Source organism: Xenopus tropicalis, chromosome 3 (genome assembly GCF_000004195.4).
Source record: "Xenopus tropicalis strain Nigerian chromosome 3, UCB_Xtro_10.0, whole genome shotgun sequence".
In the NCBI taxonomy this organism is placed as follows: Eukaryota; Metazoa; Chordata; class Amphibia; order Anura; family Pipidae; genus Xenopus; species Xenopus tropicalis.
In genome coordinates, this window is record NC_030679.2 from 99,365,198 (window position 1) to 99,383,051 (window position 17,854).

At 37.8% G+C, this 17,854-nt stretch overlaps 1 protein-coding gene across 1 annotated transcript in view; it reads left to right on the plus strand.

The window, feature by feature from the left end:
• The window catches only part of adam10 (ADAM metallopeptidase domain 10), an 84,366-nt gene extending 78,237 nt beyond the window's left edge, over positions 1–6,129 (plus strand). The window contains 3 exon segments of the mRNA NM_001044404.1: positions 164–384; positions 3,148–3,274; positions 4,221–6,129. Coding sequence (NP_001037869.1) covers positions 164–384; positions 3,148–3,274; positions 4,221–4,315 — 443 coding nt within the window. The 3' untranslated portion in view covers positions 4,316–6,129.
• The last annotated feature ends 11,725 nt before the right edge of the window (positions 6,130–17,854 follow it).

Consider the following 17,854-nt stretch of genomic DNA (forward strand, 5'->3'; position numbering starts at 1 on the left):
ACTTCCTCTCTTTGAAATAAACGCTTGAGCTGATGATAACAGATGCAAGGGATTTGGACTGTTTAAGAAAGAGCACAATGCATTAATTTTAGAGAGAAACCTATTCTTATTTTTTTTTAATGCAATAAAACTTTTTTTTTTTAAATCATTTTTTCCATTTCAGTGAAACCACATACCTGTGCTAGCACTGGTTCAGAAGCATGGAGAGCTCACTTTAAAGGAAAAACTATTACATTACAACCAGGATCTCCATGTAATGAATTTAAAGGATACTGTGATGTATTCATGCGGTGCCGATTGGTGGATGCTGATGGTCCACTGGCCCGCCTGAAAAAAGCTATTTTTAACCCTGAACTATATGAAAATATTGCTGAATGGATTGTGGTAAGTATTATTTTAGCTATTAACACTTAGGGGCTGATTTACTAACCCACTGATCCGAATCTGAATAATTCCGATTGGAAAACGAACATTTTGCGACTTTTTCGTATTTTTGCGATTTTTTTCATCGCCGTTACGATTTTTTCGTAAATTGTCGCGACTTTTTCATAGCCGTTACGACTTGCGCAAATTTTTTGTATTGAGCGCTCGTAAACTGTGGCCAAAACTTTCAAACTTAGCATGATTTTGGAAGCCTCCCATAGGACTCAATGGCACTCTGCAGCTCCAACCTGGCCCAAGGAAAGTCTCCCATAGGGCTCAATGGCACTCTGCAGCTCCAACCTGGCCCAAGGAAAGTCTCCCATAGGGCTCAATGGCACTCTGCAGCTCCAACCTGGCCCAAGGAAAGTCACGATACCGAAGCTTGAATGAATCCGAAACTTGCGCACTCCGCGCGATGGCTACGAAAAAGTCACGACAATTCGCGCAAGTCGTAACGCTACGAAATAGTCGCAACAATTTCCGAAAAAATCACAAAATACCGATCATTACAAAGAAAACTCATTCAGACGCTTTTCGGACGTTCGTGGATTAGTAAATGTGCCCCTTAGAATGTAATGTGGCCAGTTCATTTGAATTAAATGCTTTACTAGAACATAAATGCTCAGCTCTTATTTCTGTAGTCGGTCTCATAGCTAGATTACTTGCACAGGCTGACTGAGAATATCAAGTATCCGGTAACCTGTTAGCCTCCCCGTAAGTCTAAACTTTCAGGGTATCATCCATAGGGGCAGATTTATCAAATCACGAGTTCGAATCCCGAATGGGAAAAATTCGGATTGGAAACGAAAATTTATGAAGTTCGCAAATATCATGAAAATGCTTACGAAAAAATCATATTAGTCACGATAATATCGTATTTGAGATCCGAAAGTCACTAAATTTTCGTACCGTACAATTGTAAACAGCGGTAAAACTTTTCCGATTTTTTCGTGCAAGCATACGAAAAGTCGTGCGGCGTACGACAAACTCATGCGAATGCACGAAAAATTTGCCGAAAATACGCTCAGAGTGTTCGTGCCTTTGTAAATGTGCCCCATAGACTAAATCAACTAATTCAAAATTTTAAAACATTTCCATTTTCTCTGTTGTAATAAAACCGCACATTGTACTTTATCCCAACTAAGATATTATTAATTCTTTTGGAGGAAAAACAATCCTGTTCCGTTTATTTAATTTTTTTTTAGTAGACTTAGGGGCAGATTCATCAAAGTACGATTTTGAATCCCGAAATGGGTAAAATTCAAATTAGATACAATAATTTCTGATGATCGGAAATGTCACAATAATGCTTACATAAAAATCGTAATAGTTACGTATTGGCGTTCCGAAAGTCACAAAATTTTCTTATCCGAACAATCGTAAACGGCGAGAAAACCTTTGAGTTTGATCCTTCTGTGCATGATTTTGGAAGCCTCCCATAGGACTCGATGGCACTCTGCAGCTCCAACCTGGCCCAAGGAAACTCAGGATACCGAAGCTTGAATGAATCCAAAACTTTCGCACTCGGCGTGGCAAATACGCTTTTGTTGCGTAAATTTTGACGCACAGTACGGAAAAGTTGCGCAAATTAGCAAAAAAAATTGCCGAAATTGCACACAGTACGAAAACTTAAATACGTTTTTTTTGTATTCGGAATCATTCGTACTTTAATGAATGTGCCCCTTAAAGTATAGACATCCAAATTACAGAAAGACCCCCTTATCTGGAAACCCCAGGTCCTAAATATAACAGGTATATCAGTATAACAGGTCCTATACCTGTACTAGTAGATGCAGTTACCAGTTAAGCTGGCCATATGTGCTAAGATTAGCTTGTTTGGCGAGGTCACCAAATCTAAAATTGTTTGCAAGCTGCTGTATTTTATTGTTAAGCTGGAGCATTCTGATTAAACAAAAGCAGCACCACCAAGTCTTCTGTCCATAATGTCACACGGATCTGTTGGGTATATATGAAAATTTCCTCTGTACATTCATACCAATATGGCAGCTTGTGGGTATATTAAGATGGAGAACACCCTACCTATGCATGTTGTGCCTCCGCACACATGCCATAATGGGAAAAAAAGAAAATTCAGGCTGCCTGGTACTGGGAAAAAAGCAATCGGTTCCAAGAAAATGTTAACTTGGGGAAATATATATTCCAAGTTATAGCTAACAAGTTACACAGAAATCTTACCATGAAGATTTGCAGAATAATAAGACTAATAACATACAGTTCCAATTGGTGGATGCTGATGGTCCACTCACCTGGCTGAAAAAAGCAAATTTTATCTCTGAACTATATGAAAATATTGCTAAATGGATTTTTCTAAATAAAGACTGGTTTCATTGTGGTGCCCTTATTGAGAGCGCTGCTACTTGCCTTTTATTTTTATTTGCCTATATATTTGAAAATTGGCCCAAATCAGATGCCATTTTATTCCTGAATCAATTTTCCTAAATAAAGTTGATTACAGAAATGTTTCATGTGGCACAAGAATGGCTGCCATCAGCTGGGTTAGGCATAATTCATGTTCAAAATGTAGTGTTATTTTATGATTTCTGTTTAGCATGTTCTGTTTAGGTGCCTTATAAAGAAGATGATTGCAAGGGGCAGTGGGCACTCATTCCCTTTCTTTAACTTCTTACCATTTATACAAATTAAAAATATGTAAAAGCATTGACCTGGATAATGTTTAAGCCAGTTTCTGTCTTTCTCCTACAGGCACACTGGTGGGCAGTGCTGCTCATGGGAATAGCACTAATAATGCTTATGGCTGGATTTATTAAGATTTGCAGTGTGCACACACCAAGCAGCAATCCAAAGCTGCCACCCCCGAAACCCCTTCCAGGTATGTGCAAGAAACAGAAATTTTGATGCTTACATTATGATCCCATGTGTTGTACATTGTATATTGTAAAATACGTTGGCCTTACCACTTTTTGTGCATATAAGTCACATTTTAGCAATTAACAATATTCATGGGAATATGTTACAGCATATTAATGATTACTCTTGCACACATTCATGTTTTTCTTTAGTACATATCCATTAAGACCTACGTTGACCTCACACAGTTAGTAGTTAGTAGGTAACTATATTTAGTTACCCATTCTTGCCACTCTGGGCTTTCTGTGCGCAAATATATTAATGTAACTATTTTTAATGTCCTTTGATTGCTTTTCAAATGAAATATGTTGAATGTTGCTTCACTTAATTGTGCATTTGCAGTATGATGTTACACATTTCATTAAATGCCCATCTGTCACTTTGTGAATACTAATATCAGTCATTTTAATAGCTAATACGTCCTTATTTTACATCAGAATCTGCACAGTCAAATCTCAAATCCATTTTCTTGAGTGGAAATTCTGTTTGCATCATATTCTGTTATATTTGCTTACTGGTAAAGCCTTGTTGCATGTCTATAACAAAAAGCCTAAAATAGACCCAAAATGTATTGATTTTAGATCTGTTTTAATGAATGAGATACATGAACTTTCTGTTATCAATGGATGGACTGTATGTGATTTCCTGGGTAACATCTAAAGGTTTTACTGTTAATAACAGACCTCCATTAAAAACAAATATTTTGCTATGAATAATATTGATTGTTGGGGCTATTATATGCAAATTTACATATGCAGCTGATAAATTGTAAATATGGTACAATTATAAAAAATAACCATAAAGAATTCCTGTATATAACTGTTGAGTTGTTGTGCATTAAATGTTCTGTTGCCATTTTCTATTATTATTTTTCTGATCATCTTATTCAATCCAATGTTATGTTGCAGGCACGCTAAAGAGAAGGAGACAACCACAGACAACTCAACAACCTCCACGCCAGAGACCTCGAGAGAGTTACCAGATGGGACACATGAGACGTTAACTGGAGCTTATTTGCCTTTGGTTCTTCCTAGTGCCTACCATAGGAAAGATTCACTCCAAAGAAACACCTACCAATAGTCACAGTCCCCCAGTCAAGAAAGCAAGAATTAGATCAAAAAGAGAGAAGAAAGGCAAGCTCCAATCAGTGTTGCCACATGGTGATACTGTTTTTAACTTGCTAAAACATTCAATTCTGGATGAACAAATTAACTCTTGGGTTTTTTAACAGATATTTTTAACCTAACTGCACAAAGTGTTAGAATATCCTGATTCTTTCGTTTCATGCCCCCTTCCTTTCTCTGCTTCTTATGTGCTATCAACTGATCTCTCACTTACTAAACTTACATCTTTCTTTTTCTTACCACCAATCAAGGCTAGGAAGCTAGACCACTTCAGCATTGGAGACATCTCTTGCCAATGTGTATACATTATTATATGCAGATGTGTATCTCTAATGTACGAGCATACATCTATGTGCAATTTTAAAAACAAATAATTGCAATATGGATATGTTACTTTGTATTATAGCTTTTTTCCACTGTTAATGAAGACATTACTGTTTAAGTGACATACTCAGGATTACAGAGGATTTGGTGTATAAAGGAGACTGAATATTTTTTTGGATGCATCTACTCAATATGGAAAGCAAATCCACCTGCATTCTTTTTCTATAAGTCTTAGAAACAGAGTTGGTTAAAGTCTTCATTTCATAGATTTCCTTAGACCAGCCACTTTTCGGTGTGGCACACAAGACTTTTCCTTTGGATTCACGCAAGCAACAAATGTACAAAACAGACACAACTCTGGACTTTAAGACTATTTTTATGATTGTTTTTTTAATGTCTCCCAGATTATTCAGGTGAGAAGGGCCTCGATGATTACATGTTTAGGCATGTATTTTATAAAAAGACAGGTCTATTATCTGATTTGCCATCTGTATGAAATCTCATGGTATAATTGTTGTACATGTGCTGTGTCAACTGTTTTGTTACAAGAGGGGCATATGGAGTAATGTGTACGAATGAAAGTTGAATTTCTGTGTATTTTTGGGCAAAATCCTTTATGGAATATTCTCAGCGCTGAGTTGCTGATAAATGTATAACCACTAAATTTGTGTCTTTCAATATTAAGAGAAGAAATGTGTTACTAAGTCTGTTTTCAGCTTCTTCACACACTGGTAGTATCTGCTTCTGCCATAATCCCAATTCAGGCATCTGGATGCTTGTTCAATATGTATACCATTAATATATAAACTATTCATGCATCAGATACTATGCATGTAAATATTTGGGCATTACTAAAACACCTCTACAGTTTCTCTTTCCGTTCAATCTGTTTTTTTGGTATCTGTGATTTTTGGTTTGGGCAACATCTTGGAGTGAGCATGGTGTTGTATCCCTTATGTTGACCATTTTCCTGACCTGTCCTTTTTACATAGTTCTGCCACCGAGTAATTTAAAGCCTCTCTGGCTGGCTGCGTGGCAGAACTAAAAAATGCTGTGGTGGTGCTGCAACACACGAGAAACTTGTTTTATTAGCAAGGGCAATGGGAGTACTGCAGGAAGGGAGGCCCCAGTGTAGATTTCTCACCCTGGCCCAAATGGCTTAAGTTATGTTACACACAGTATTGGTTTGGCAGGAAGAGAACTAGAAGGATATGTAGAACAGAACCAGTTAACATATAAAAACATACTTCTAAATGTTAATGTGCAATTACAAAGTTGACATTTATTTGAAGTTTTGCTGCAATTTTTTCTGCTTCTCCCAATTTAAATTAAATTTGTATAACCAACCTGCTCTGGGTGAACTTGCTTTTAATATATATATATAAAAAAAAAAAAAAGAAATATAGGAGTACAAATGATAAAATGCCCAAACAGATTGGAGCAGTCATTCATATATCCTGTTCTGTCAAGGTATTAAAGTGTCTAAGGATTTTAAAAAAATTGAGACATTTAGATTTTGTGTACAGTTCCCTTTTGAGTATAAAGTTTACACATTCATGCTCCTAATGACACGCCAGCAAGGTAAAAAAATAAAAACGTTAAAAAAAAAAAGTGACAAAAACTTTCCCTTGTAAAATTGTACAGTGTGTGATAATTTTTTTTCAAAAACACATCTTTTTGTACAACAGTTTAGAAACAAATTTTGTACATGAAATCCCAGTACAGTAGCTAGGAACTATAAATAATTCTGGATCAATCCTAGGTAACTAGGTAGTATTTTAATATTATTTCACTGCTTTTTGTTGTTTTCAGACTAGATAAATGGTGGGGAAATAGTTTGATTTTTCCAAAGGGTGGGTTGGTTGTAAGCTGTTCAGAATGGTAGAACCATACAGTTGTGTAGGGTTTTTTTTTTTTTTTTCTCTTTCGGATATTTTTTTCTGTGGTAAGGTTTGGGGAAGAACTGGCTATTATTTTTAATTGTGATATTGAAACAGAAATGCACTGAACCACAGCAAGTCAAGATGTGGCAAGCAAAGCTGGAGAAAAAGCAAATTCAATCTAATACTACTGTCAATTTAATGTCCACTGTGTTTTATACAGTATTTTTTTTTTTTTTTGTTCACTTTGAAAATTTTTACTAAAAATTTGCAAAATAAATAAAAAGTATTGTGCAAAGATATGTAATTTTTTTTTCCCAAAACTTGAAATGCATTAATAAATAGACTTGATGAAAATGTATGTTTGTCTTGGCTATTTTTGGGTAGTAAATGTGTGAATGGAAGTGGTCCAGTCTGAATAATAATTTGCTTTTTTGTATTTTGATGTTAAAATGACTAATAAGATGGGCATTATTGAATGTTCTTTGATCCAATTCTAATTTCTACAAATAATCACTTGGCAATGGTGGTCACACAAGAAAAAAAAATAGCCAAGATGAATTATGGTTCCATTTTTAGATAAGATGTAAAGTTATGCCAGGCAGCAGGAGCTTCAAACACATGGCAATCCCCTTGTGTCTTTCGGAGACCCTTAGTTCTTAGCAATGTAACTTGGAAAAACTAATGGCCACAGGCCAGCATGCAGATTTAGGGGATACATGAGGGGTGTTTGTGACCTGGCATTGGACTGATGACAGAGTTTGAAAACCCTGCTCTTCTTTGTGATGCCAGCATGGGGGCTGAAACTATGTAATATGAACTTATTGGGGGGGGGGGTTGGGTAGTTAGCAGTAAGGACACCCCCCAAAGTGTGTTCATACCTTATACAGATGAAGACCATAAATCTGGATAAGGTATTTCCTTATGCTAAGTAGAATTTAGTGCTTTTTATTTCATTACTGTATTCAGGAAACAGAAAGAACTATAAAACAATTAAGAAGACCAATTGCAAAGTTGCTAGGAATAGGCCATTCTATAACATACTAAAAGTTAACTTAAAAGTGAACCACCCCTTTAGATGTGTTTACGTTAGTTTTATAGAGAGAGAGGGAGTGGGTACTGACATCCAAGGCACATTATATACAGTGAGATGCAGTCTGTATTTACAAAACCAGCACATTATATCCCTTTGGGATTAATAAAGTTATTTAAATTGAATATGCAGTGAGAAGCCGTGGGTACGGGTGGCAGATATTCAGGCCCTGGCACTATAACACTGGCACTGATACATTGGCTCCACTGTAACTAGAAATGAACAAAACAATGACAAAAGTAGAAAAAAAATAGAAAGTGCAAAAAACAACAACAAATGTATAAAAGCACAATTAGCTTTTTCAGGGGGAAAGAGTTAACTTACCATTCATCTGTTAGGGTAGGTGATAGGGATATTATAGGGTTTTTTTTGTTTGTTTGTTTCTTTTAAGGTGCCAAGCTGGTTTGGGGAAGCTTAGCCTCCCTTAGCCTTATTGAAAATCTGCCTATGTCTGTGTATATTTGCTGCTTACCAGTCGCTTAGAAGGCCCTAGAAAGTGCATGCCCTGCACCCGGGCCCGGGAATGTCTAGTTACGCCACTGCATAATAGCCAGAACTTAACTTCCTCCTCTGCAGCTCTCTAACCTGTTTGCTTTCAAATCCATACCTGTGTGCTAAGGATTAAAAACACTAAGGGGCATATTTATCAAATCACGAGTTTGAATTCCGAAATGGGTAAAATTCATTTGGATAGGATAATTTCTGATGATCGCAAATATCACGAAAATGCTTACGAAAAAATCAGAATAGTCACGATAATATTGCATTGGCGATCCAAAAGTCACAAAATTTTTGTACCGAATGTAAACAGCGGGAAAACCTTTCCGACTTTGATCCTTCTGTGCATGATTTTGGAAGCCTCCCAATGGCACTCTGCAGCTCCAACCTGGCCCAAGCAAAGTCACGATAACGAAGCTTGAATAAATCCAAAACTTTTGTACTCAGCGCGACAATACGATTTTGTTCAAATTTGTATAAAATTTGTCGCAAGGTATGAAATTGTTGCAGAAAATACGCTCTGAGCGTTCATACATTAATAAATGTCCCCCTAAGTGAACAGTTGTGTCCCCCCTAAAGTTACTAAGATTAGGGAGCTGAAAGGAGAAAGTAGTGTCCTGGCCATTATGTTAGACATTCTCTTAGCCTTTATAGATTACATCTTTGGCTAACTAACTCTACTGGAAATATTTTTGATTTTACACAGCCTACCTATTTACCCAGTTTTATTTTTAAAATGGACTGTTACTTTAAGAGTGGCATGGATGATTTCTTAAGCAAGCATAATATCCAAGGCTATTGTGATACTGAGATCTACAATTAGTACTGATGGTGGTATATATACTGTAGTTTATGTATGTTAGTGTATAGATAGGTCAGTATGAGGTTTGTTTGGAAGGGTTAAACTTGATGTACCTTAGTCTTTTTTCAACTCAACTATGTAACTATTAAAGGGTACAGGTCCTCTGACTGTCTGATTTGGGTAGTTTGACCACATTTGGGTAGTTTGCTCCTGTCAAATGTTGTAGGTTTCTATATTTTTTCTTTGGTTTCTCTCCATCACAGAACTAAGGTTCACTTGGCACGCTCAGATCTGTTGTGTGCAAGTCATTTAGGACACAGTTTTGTGTACACCTGATAAAGGGTATTGACCTGAAACATGTCGTGTTACCACTACCCACAATAAATGTTTTGCAGTAAACCTGCTGAAGCTTTTTTCCTATTTTTTGGATTTCTACAGTCTTGGAATTACCAGAATGGCTGCTTAGTGAGGTGCTGCTTACTGAGGTGGGTTTAGAAATGCATCATGGTTAGGATAAACTGTGCATTGATTTATTTTTTTTGTCCTCTGCTGGGTACTGCTCCACCAAACAAGATGCTGGTCGTTATTTCTAATTAAACCATTTATATATGTTGAATTTTTTATATCTATCATATATATTTTATAATTTTATAGTATTTCAGCACTATGGAATATATAACTACACACCACACACTAAACACCAAATCTCCATTACTATTTGGCCAAGCTGGTTTAGAAGTGCAATGCACCTGTGCCCACCCCCATATTATAGAACAATTCATTGCAGATTTTCAGTTATTATTCCAGCCATGGCTCTGCTGGAAGATGTCATTTTGGCAATTTGTGAGCATTTTTCCACACTCCTCTGTAATTGTACATCCCTTAAAGGACAAGTCAACCCAAAATATAATTTTTTGGCTAATAAAAGAAAACCTAATTCTAAGCAGCATTGCAATATACATTCATTACATATTGGCAATGGTTTTGGACTTATTTGTGTATATAAATGCTATTAAAAGCAGTGTTTGTCAGTCTTTGCTATTCTGTTGGCTGTTTTCTGCCCTGGTGGCTCTGTCATTTGAAACAATGTAACACAAGGCAGCAGGCTGACAGACCTGACTTGCTGGAGGAGACTGACCTTTTCAACATTGTTTAAAAAGAAACATCAGGAGATCAGCAAATGCTGCTTTCAATGGCAATTACATTAACAAATAACCTTTAAAACACTAAATCTTTTTTAACAAATTCACATTGGAAAGTTGCTTAGAATTATGTTTTCTTTTAGTAGGCAAGACATTTTTGGGGTTGACATGCCCTTTAACAAATGCTTTATGTGAAGAAGCAGAACAAGTTTCAAAATTGCAACAAAAACAATTGTATTCTTAAACTGCAGTTTAGTACAATATGGGGTGTATTTATTAACATTGGAGACAAACCTCACCGGTGATGTTGCCCATAGCAACCAATCAGCAATTAGATTTGAACGGTCATCTACAAGTAAGAAAACAAAAGAAAAAATATAACTTGGTTTCTACGTGCAACATCACTGGTGATGTTTCTTTGTTAATAAATACACCCCTATGCATACCCCCCAACTGTCCCGCTTTTCGCGGGACAGTCCCGCTTTTTATGGCGCGTCCCGCTGTCCCGGATAGTTCCATGAATGTCCCGCATTGTGGGACATTCATGGAACTATCCGGCACAGCGGGATGCGCTTGCTGTGCCGGATGTTCACGCTTCGTCTGTGGCTTCGTTATGCCTCTCCTTGTGCAGCGCGACATGCCCTTTTATAAGGTTGCGCCTGTGGGTGTGACGTCATTACGCACGGGCGCAACCTTATAAAAGGGCCTGTTGCGCTGCACAAGGAGAGGCATAACGAAGCCACAGATGAAGGCGGAGCGCCTATGGGAGGTACTGTGTATAGGGGGACACTGTGTATAGGGGGCTACTGTGTATAGGGGGACACTGTGTATTGGGGGGCTACTGTGTATAGGGGCACTGTGTATGGGGCGGGCTACTGTGTATGGGGCGGGCTGCTGTGTATGGGGCGGGCTGCTGTGTATGGGGGGCTACTGTGTATGGGCGGGCTACTGTGTATATGGGGCTACTGTGTATGGGGGGGGCTGCTGTGTATGGGGCGGGCTACTGTGTATGGGGGGAAAAACTGGTACTTAGTTATAACTCACATATAACTCACTGCCTTCTCTCTATATTTGTATTTTAATGTAGGAGTTGCTGTATTGTTTTCCTTAGGTCGTTCAGTATGAGGGTATAGCACATTTTCATCTGCTCCCGCCATTTGATCTATATAAAAGGGGTATTTTTTTTAAAATGGGGTGTGGTAATTGGGGCGTGACCACAAAAGGGGGCGTGGTCAAAAAAAATTTGCTGCGCGCGCCAAATCTTTTTGTCCCTCTTTTCATTTTTCAAATGTTGGGAGGTATGCCCTATGTGTAAAGGCTGTGCAAGTGTACTCCAGAATCAGATGCACACATCCCATTGCATTCGTTTTGCAACTCATTCAGTATCTGAAAATGATGTGGAGTCCCTGGCTCAGCCATAAATCTCAATGTGTGACAGTGATATGTAAGAAAACAAGGAAAGAGGCAACTTCTGAGCAACCGGCAGCAAGTTCACATGAGTTTTCTGACAATGGAAATGTATTGAAAGCTTTTTGATTGCAGATTTTGTGTCCCTGAAGATCGCAGTCGTTCAGGCAGCAAATGACATCTCATAGTGAAATGAATGGATATTTGCATACTTTCTTGGTTATATTTTCCCAGGATACTGTTCCCTTTTTTAAGTGCACACACAGGATTTATTCATGGCAGCACTGTGTGAGAAAATACAAACTTATGAAAAAAAAAAAAATTTAATCACATACCCTTCTTGTTCTCACTAACCAGTCATTTACTAAACACCAGGGTCTTGTCAAGTGTGCTGGCATTGAATGAATAATTACCGGGTTTAGATGGACCTGTCCTTGGGTCTACTGAGGGACCTATCGTAGAGGGATAGGCAAGTCCTGTAAGGGGCCCAGATTCAGTGGGGGAGCCTGATAGAAACATTTATTTGCAGGTCCAAAAATAGGTGGAGCTTTCTGAGCGTGGGCATGGTTTGAGGTGGATCGATGGCATGTTTAGGCATGGGGAGGAGAGGGTCTATTAAGACATTTTTTTATTGGGACCTTATTGTACTTAGTTGGCAAGGCACATACAGTGGGTTATGTTATCATAATTGGTGCAGTTTTATCCACCCTTATAACTACTCTATTCTCTGGTCCCTTTATAAATAGCACTAAAGAAATGGAGGACTCACTGCTTCTGTAAAGCCTTTTAATAGGCCAATCTGGACAGTAAAATATTCCTAGATTTGATTTTTAACATGATGCTGCATATGGCAAATGTTAACTCAAAATGAATGTAAACAAATAACCAGAGCCAGGTGGAATGCACCCTTGAGTACTGAGAGAGCTTCAGTTTTAGCCAGGCCTCATTTTCTGTTTTCTCAGACTCACTCTCAGACTGTAATCACTTTAATCTTGTATGGTACCTATGGATTGGAGGAAAGCTGGCAAAAATAGGCCCAATATGTTTGATATCTTTGGGCGAGTTATTTGAAGGTTTGCCAAGTAATCACATTCATCCAATCACAATGGACAATATCAGTTATAATCAGCATAACCTTATGAAGTATAGGTCATGCCAGACATATCTGACTTTAATCGAATGCTTTAATACATGGGGTTAGTTAGAGGTTGGATAGGGGGGTTGTTGTAGATGTTATCTATTTGGATTTTGATAAATGACTTTTTCAAGAATGAGACAGTAGTGTAAGTAATGTATGATTGTTTGCAGGTGACACAAAACTATGCAGCCCCAGTCATCAGGACTGGGCATCCTTACAGCAGGATCTTGACAAACTAGCCCTTTGGGTACCTTATTAGGGCTCTGGCACACGGGGAGATTAGTCGCCCGCAACAAATCTCCCTGTTTACCGGCGACTAATCTCCCCGAATTGCCATCCCACCGGCGAAAATGTAAGGCGCCAGTGGGATGGCACACGCTGCGCAGGTGATTTCGGCAAATCGGCGAAATTGCCTCGCCTTCATTTAGACATAAAAGGTTGAACTCGATGGACAAGTATCTTTTTTTTTCAGCAGAACTTACTATGTAACACTGTAGATACTCAGTACAGCTAATGAATATGGATTGAGCTGACTCAAACCTGTTATGTGATATGAATACAGACATTTTCATGCCTATTTAGACCCAGGTAACCTACATTTTCCCATGTGCAAATCAAGGCTAATTATGAAAGATGTACATAATTATTAATTTGCATATCAATTCAGTCTTTAGGAGATTTGCCCTTGATGTCCTTGATGTGTCTGAGGAAAATGAACAAAAATCTATTTTTTTTTATTCATTGAAATTTATTAATATTTTATTTGAGGCAAGTTGATGGTATTCTGATAATTTATTTCTTAAAGGGTTGGTTCACCTTTACATTACCTTTTAGTATGTTATAGAATACCCTATTCATAGCAACTTTGCAATTGGTTTTCATTATTTATTTAGTTTTTGAATAATTTGCCTTTCTCTTCTGCCACTTTCCAGCTTTCAAATGGGGTCACTGACCCTGGCAGCCAGTGAAAGATAAAAGAAACCATCTTGTTTATATCATTTAATATAAGAGGGGTTTTTAATACATTGTATAAGAATGTTTTCTTCTTGCTGTTGAAAAACCTTTTGACAAGTCATTGAACTTGTGACAAGGGGCCCCATGGGTATGTTGGGCATGTTGGTCAACTGGGCCTCTTTGCCTGTTCTGTACTTAGAGATAGCAGAGCTAACTACTGATAAGACTAATATGTTTTCTTACAATAGATGTAGTATCAGCTTAGAGACAGTTCTGTTAAGAATGTCTGGATACTGCCTTCGTACAAATAAAATGTAGCTACAATCAACCTGGCCTATCCAACAGTTTATCATTGACAAGCCAAAAACTATTGCTCTGCGAGGCTACAGCTATTCATAACCATAAAAAATGAAGACCAATGGCAAATTGTCTCAGAATATTAATTTCTACAACACATTAAAAGTTAATTTAAAGGTGAACTACCCCTTTAAAAGATTCTTGCCATTTTTGTTCAAGGTTATTTACATTATAAACCTCAGTAAAATGTCTTTTGTCATGCATCTGGGAGTTTAAGTTAGTTCATAAAAATCTACACAGTTATAGTGACCATTTATTTACAAATCCAGTGACTCTGCCTGCTTACTGATAAACAGCGTGGGATTCAAAATGCTGATGTTTGTGCATTTCAGTTTTTAGCCATTCCTGTGTTTGTGTGCCTTTCACCTATTGTAGCAAGCTTTGGCTTTACGTTTAACTGTTTAACCCTTTAACTGACTTCCATGACTTGAAGATTGACTTGGATTGCCTTGAAGGGACTCCTCTCCTAATGGGTCTACACAGGCCTTCCATGTGCCTGATCATTGGTTTAAAGATAGAATCCGCTTGATTTGTTCAACCATCTGGTTGGCCAAATTGGGGAAAGATTTGTTAGTCAAATGAGCCAGTATAAACTTCAGAACAAATACATACTGACATTTGGCATATTGACATACTATTTCCTAAAAGAAGGAACTTGCAGTTATAGGCAGCCATGTGTAGCTATATTGAAGCCCATGAGCTGTATGTGCTGCTTTAAAGCATCTCCTGAGACACCGCAGGTGTGTACGGCAGCCTAACATTACTGCTGCAGCGTGGCATAATGACTTGAAGACTGTGAAGGAAACCTTTTTTACCTCTGATCTCTAGTAGCAAGTTTGAATAAAAAAGCACAAGAATCATATATTTGGCTGCAAATGCTGTAGAGATGCTCATTATTGGAAAAAAACCAGACTAGAGCAGCTAGTATAAGACACCCAAATGTCAATACTGTGCAAAAAGGTAAACTGCCTTTAATAGTGCCCTCAACCATAGGCAATCTATCACGTAAATTAATTTCAATACAATTTGGTAATAACTGGAACATTATGCCTGGAGCCCTTTTAATAAAATGAACTACTACATTTACATCATTGTGGAACAATCAAAAGGAGAGGGCAGAATCTTGCTATGCCCTACATAAAATGTTTTCCCAATCTCAGAAGCCAATTTAGCTTTTTCAGAACCAAGGAAGATGTATACTTATATATTTAATGCACACATTACTATGGAAGGATGGCAAAGTCTGGGCCAGATGCCAGGATTATGCTCAGTACCAATGTGTAATATTCACTGTATAGTTTGGTGTAGGAGGAATAATTTGGACTAGTGTAGAGTTACCAGATCACTTACCAGTTACCAGACCCTATAACTGAATTTTTTAGACTTGTACTTGAATTTTCATGTAATCCGGGGCCCTTGATCCAGTGAAATCAATTCCATACTTTCTACTTTGCGGCGACAGTTTAAAGAAGACCCCCATCATGTCCACATAAAGAAAGTGATGTCTGGTCACAGTTTATTTGTATCCATCAGAATAGAACAATCTGTGTGCTCTTCCATGTCCTCTGATGACAACAGCACCATGCATCGCTGATGTTATCATAGAAACAGATGATGTCATTATGTGACAATGTTTCTAGTCATGTGATGGCATCAGGGGAAGGGTTATTGCGTCCATCGGACACAGTTCAGAGGGTTTCTGCCCAGTTTTCAGAATGTTAAAAGCCAGGCAGAAGGTTTTGACCCAGACAGCCCCTTATACAGTATGTATAGTGTCTGCCATGACCAGCTTCAGTTAGGATATATCACGGTAGCAGCAAGTAGGAGAGATTATTTTATATACACACATAGTAGTTTTAGTGCAAAGGGTATTTAATATTTACACCTAAATTGAGCACTTTTTTCCTTTATATCATATAACTTTAATGGTAGAGACACAAAGGGTGCCTTGCAAACACCATTTTTTAAGTATCCCCAAACCATATTTATTTTTTTCTCAATATTTGCTTTGAGTTCTACATAAAAGTAAAATTTTAGATACTTTAATTTACAAAGAGCTGAGACTTTTCATAAATCTTAGTAGAAAATACACTGAATAAAATTAACTTGTATGGCTGTGTGAATACCGTGCAACAGCTTGTAAATGGTTTGTTAATCCATCTGAAAAGACAGTGTATAAATAAAACATTTATTATGGGCAGTGCTGGCTTGTTTGAGATTACTGAGGCAATTGGATCTTGTCACTCTTTTGAGTGTTATTTGACATGTTCATAGCATCTGTACATGCCTCCTTCCCATGTCAGAGCTGAAGGGAAGTCACAATGATAACAATGAAACCATTCTACATATAGTGATGTGAGATATGAAACAGAAGATTGCTTTTACACCGCACATGCATTTACGAGCAGCTTAATAAAGTTATTGTGGATGTTATACTTGCAATCAACTGTGATCGATGGAGGATTTCAGCCATGCATTTATGTATGAGTGCTTCTATTTAGGTACATAATTAAATCCCTGGCTATGAAGCAGATATATAGATACCAATCTTTTTATTGACAGCCAGATGTAGCATTCTGCAGGGTTTTCAGTTCCATAGACTTCTGCATGCAAATGCACAAACAGGGCACTTTTTTAGGGTAGGATAGTGGGGGCATTTTGATGGTTTGCAGAAACCACAGAAATCCTTGGAAGAAGAAACAATAAAGGAAAAAATATATAGTTTAACAATTATTAAATACTTTAGAACATACATCAAAGATTTCCAGCCTGTAATCCTCCAGTGTCTCACAGCCATTAGCTGGACAAGTTGGACATCACTGAGTTGCATTACTATTCTTCCTCAGTTCCCTGCCTTCCTACAATGCCTTAAGGGCATATTTATCAAAGCTTGCAATTAGAGTTTACCGCAGTAAAATTCTGCTGCTCCTATTAATTTCTGTGGAATTTTTAGAGGTGTATTTTAATGGGTGAAAGTTCACCATTTAATAAATACACCTCTAAAAATCACATAGAAATGAAAGATTGCAGTGGAATTTTATTGCGGTGAACTCTAATTTCACACTTTGATGAATCTGTCTCTTAAGGCAGCTAATCGGCAGCTAATCAGCCCGTGTATGGGCAGAACAGAGCGGCCTGGCTGACCGATATCTGGCCTGAAATTGGCCAGATCTCGATCGCCCAGGTTAGAAAATCCAGTCGGATCAGGGACCGCATCGGCTCGTTGGTGCGGTCCCCGAACCGACTGCCCCATAACCACAAATGTAATCCGATCATTTGGCCACAGGGCCAAACGGTCGGATTTTTTTTTTTAAGTTACTTGCTACCTGATATCGCCCACCCGTAGGTGGGGATATCGTGTGAAGATCTGCTCGCTTGGCGACATCGCCAAGCGAGCGGATCATATAGTGTATGGGCACCTTTAGCCTGTGCTACATATGAGCAGAATTTCCTGGTACCCATGAAAATGTTTTCAAGGAATTACCACATTCAGTCTTTTTGGCTAACTGGATGTTCCAGTTCATCAGAATATAATCAAATAATCAATATAATCAGAATATAATCAAATAATTGAATATAGAATAGAAAGTATTTGCATTTCATTTACTTTAAAGTGGCACTACTCCTTTCAGCGTTGTTGCAGTAGCGCAGTAGTGCTGATGTTTTTTTGGTAACTGATGTTTTCACCTTTAAAAAACACAACCATAACAAATTTGCCCTTAGTATATTCTATTGAAAAAATAAAATGACATAAACAAAGTTTACAAATGACCTGACCTGCAGGAAACTGTGACCGTTCTTACATTTGCGTTCTTACATTTCT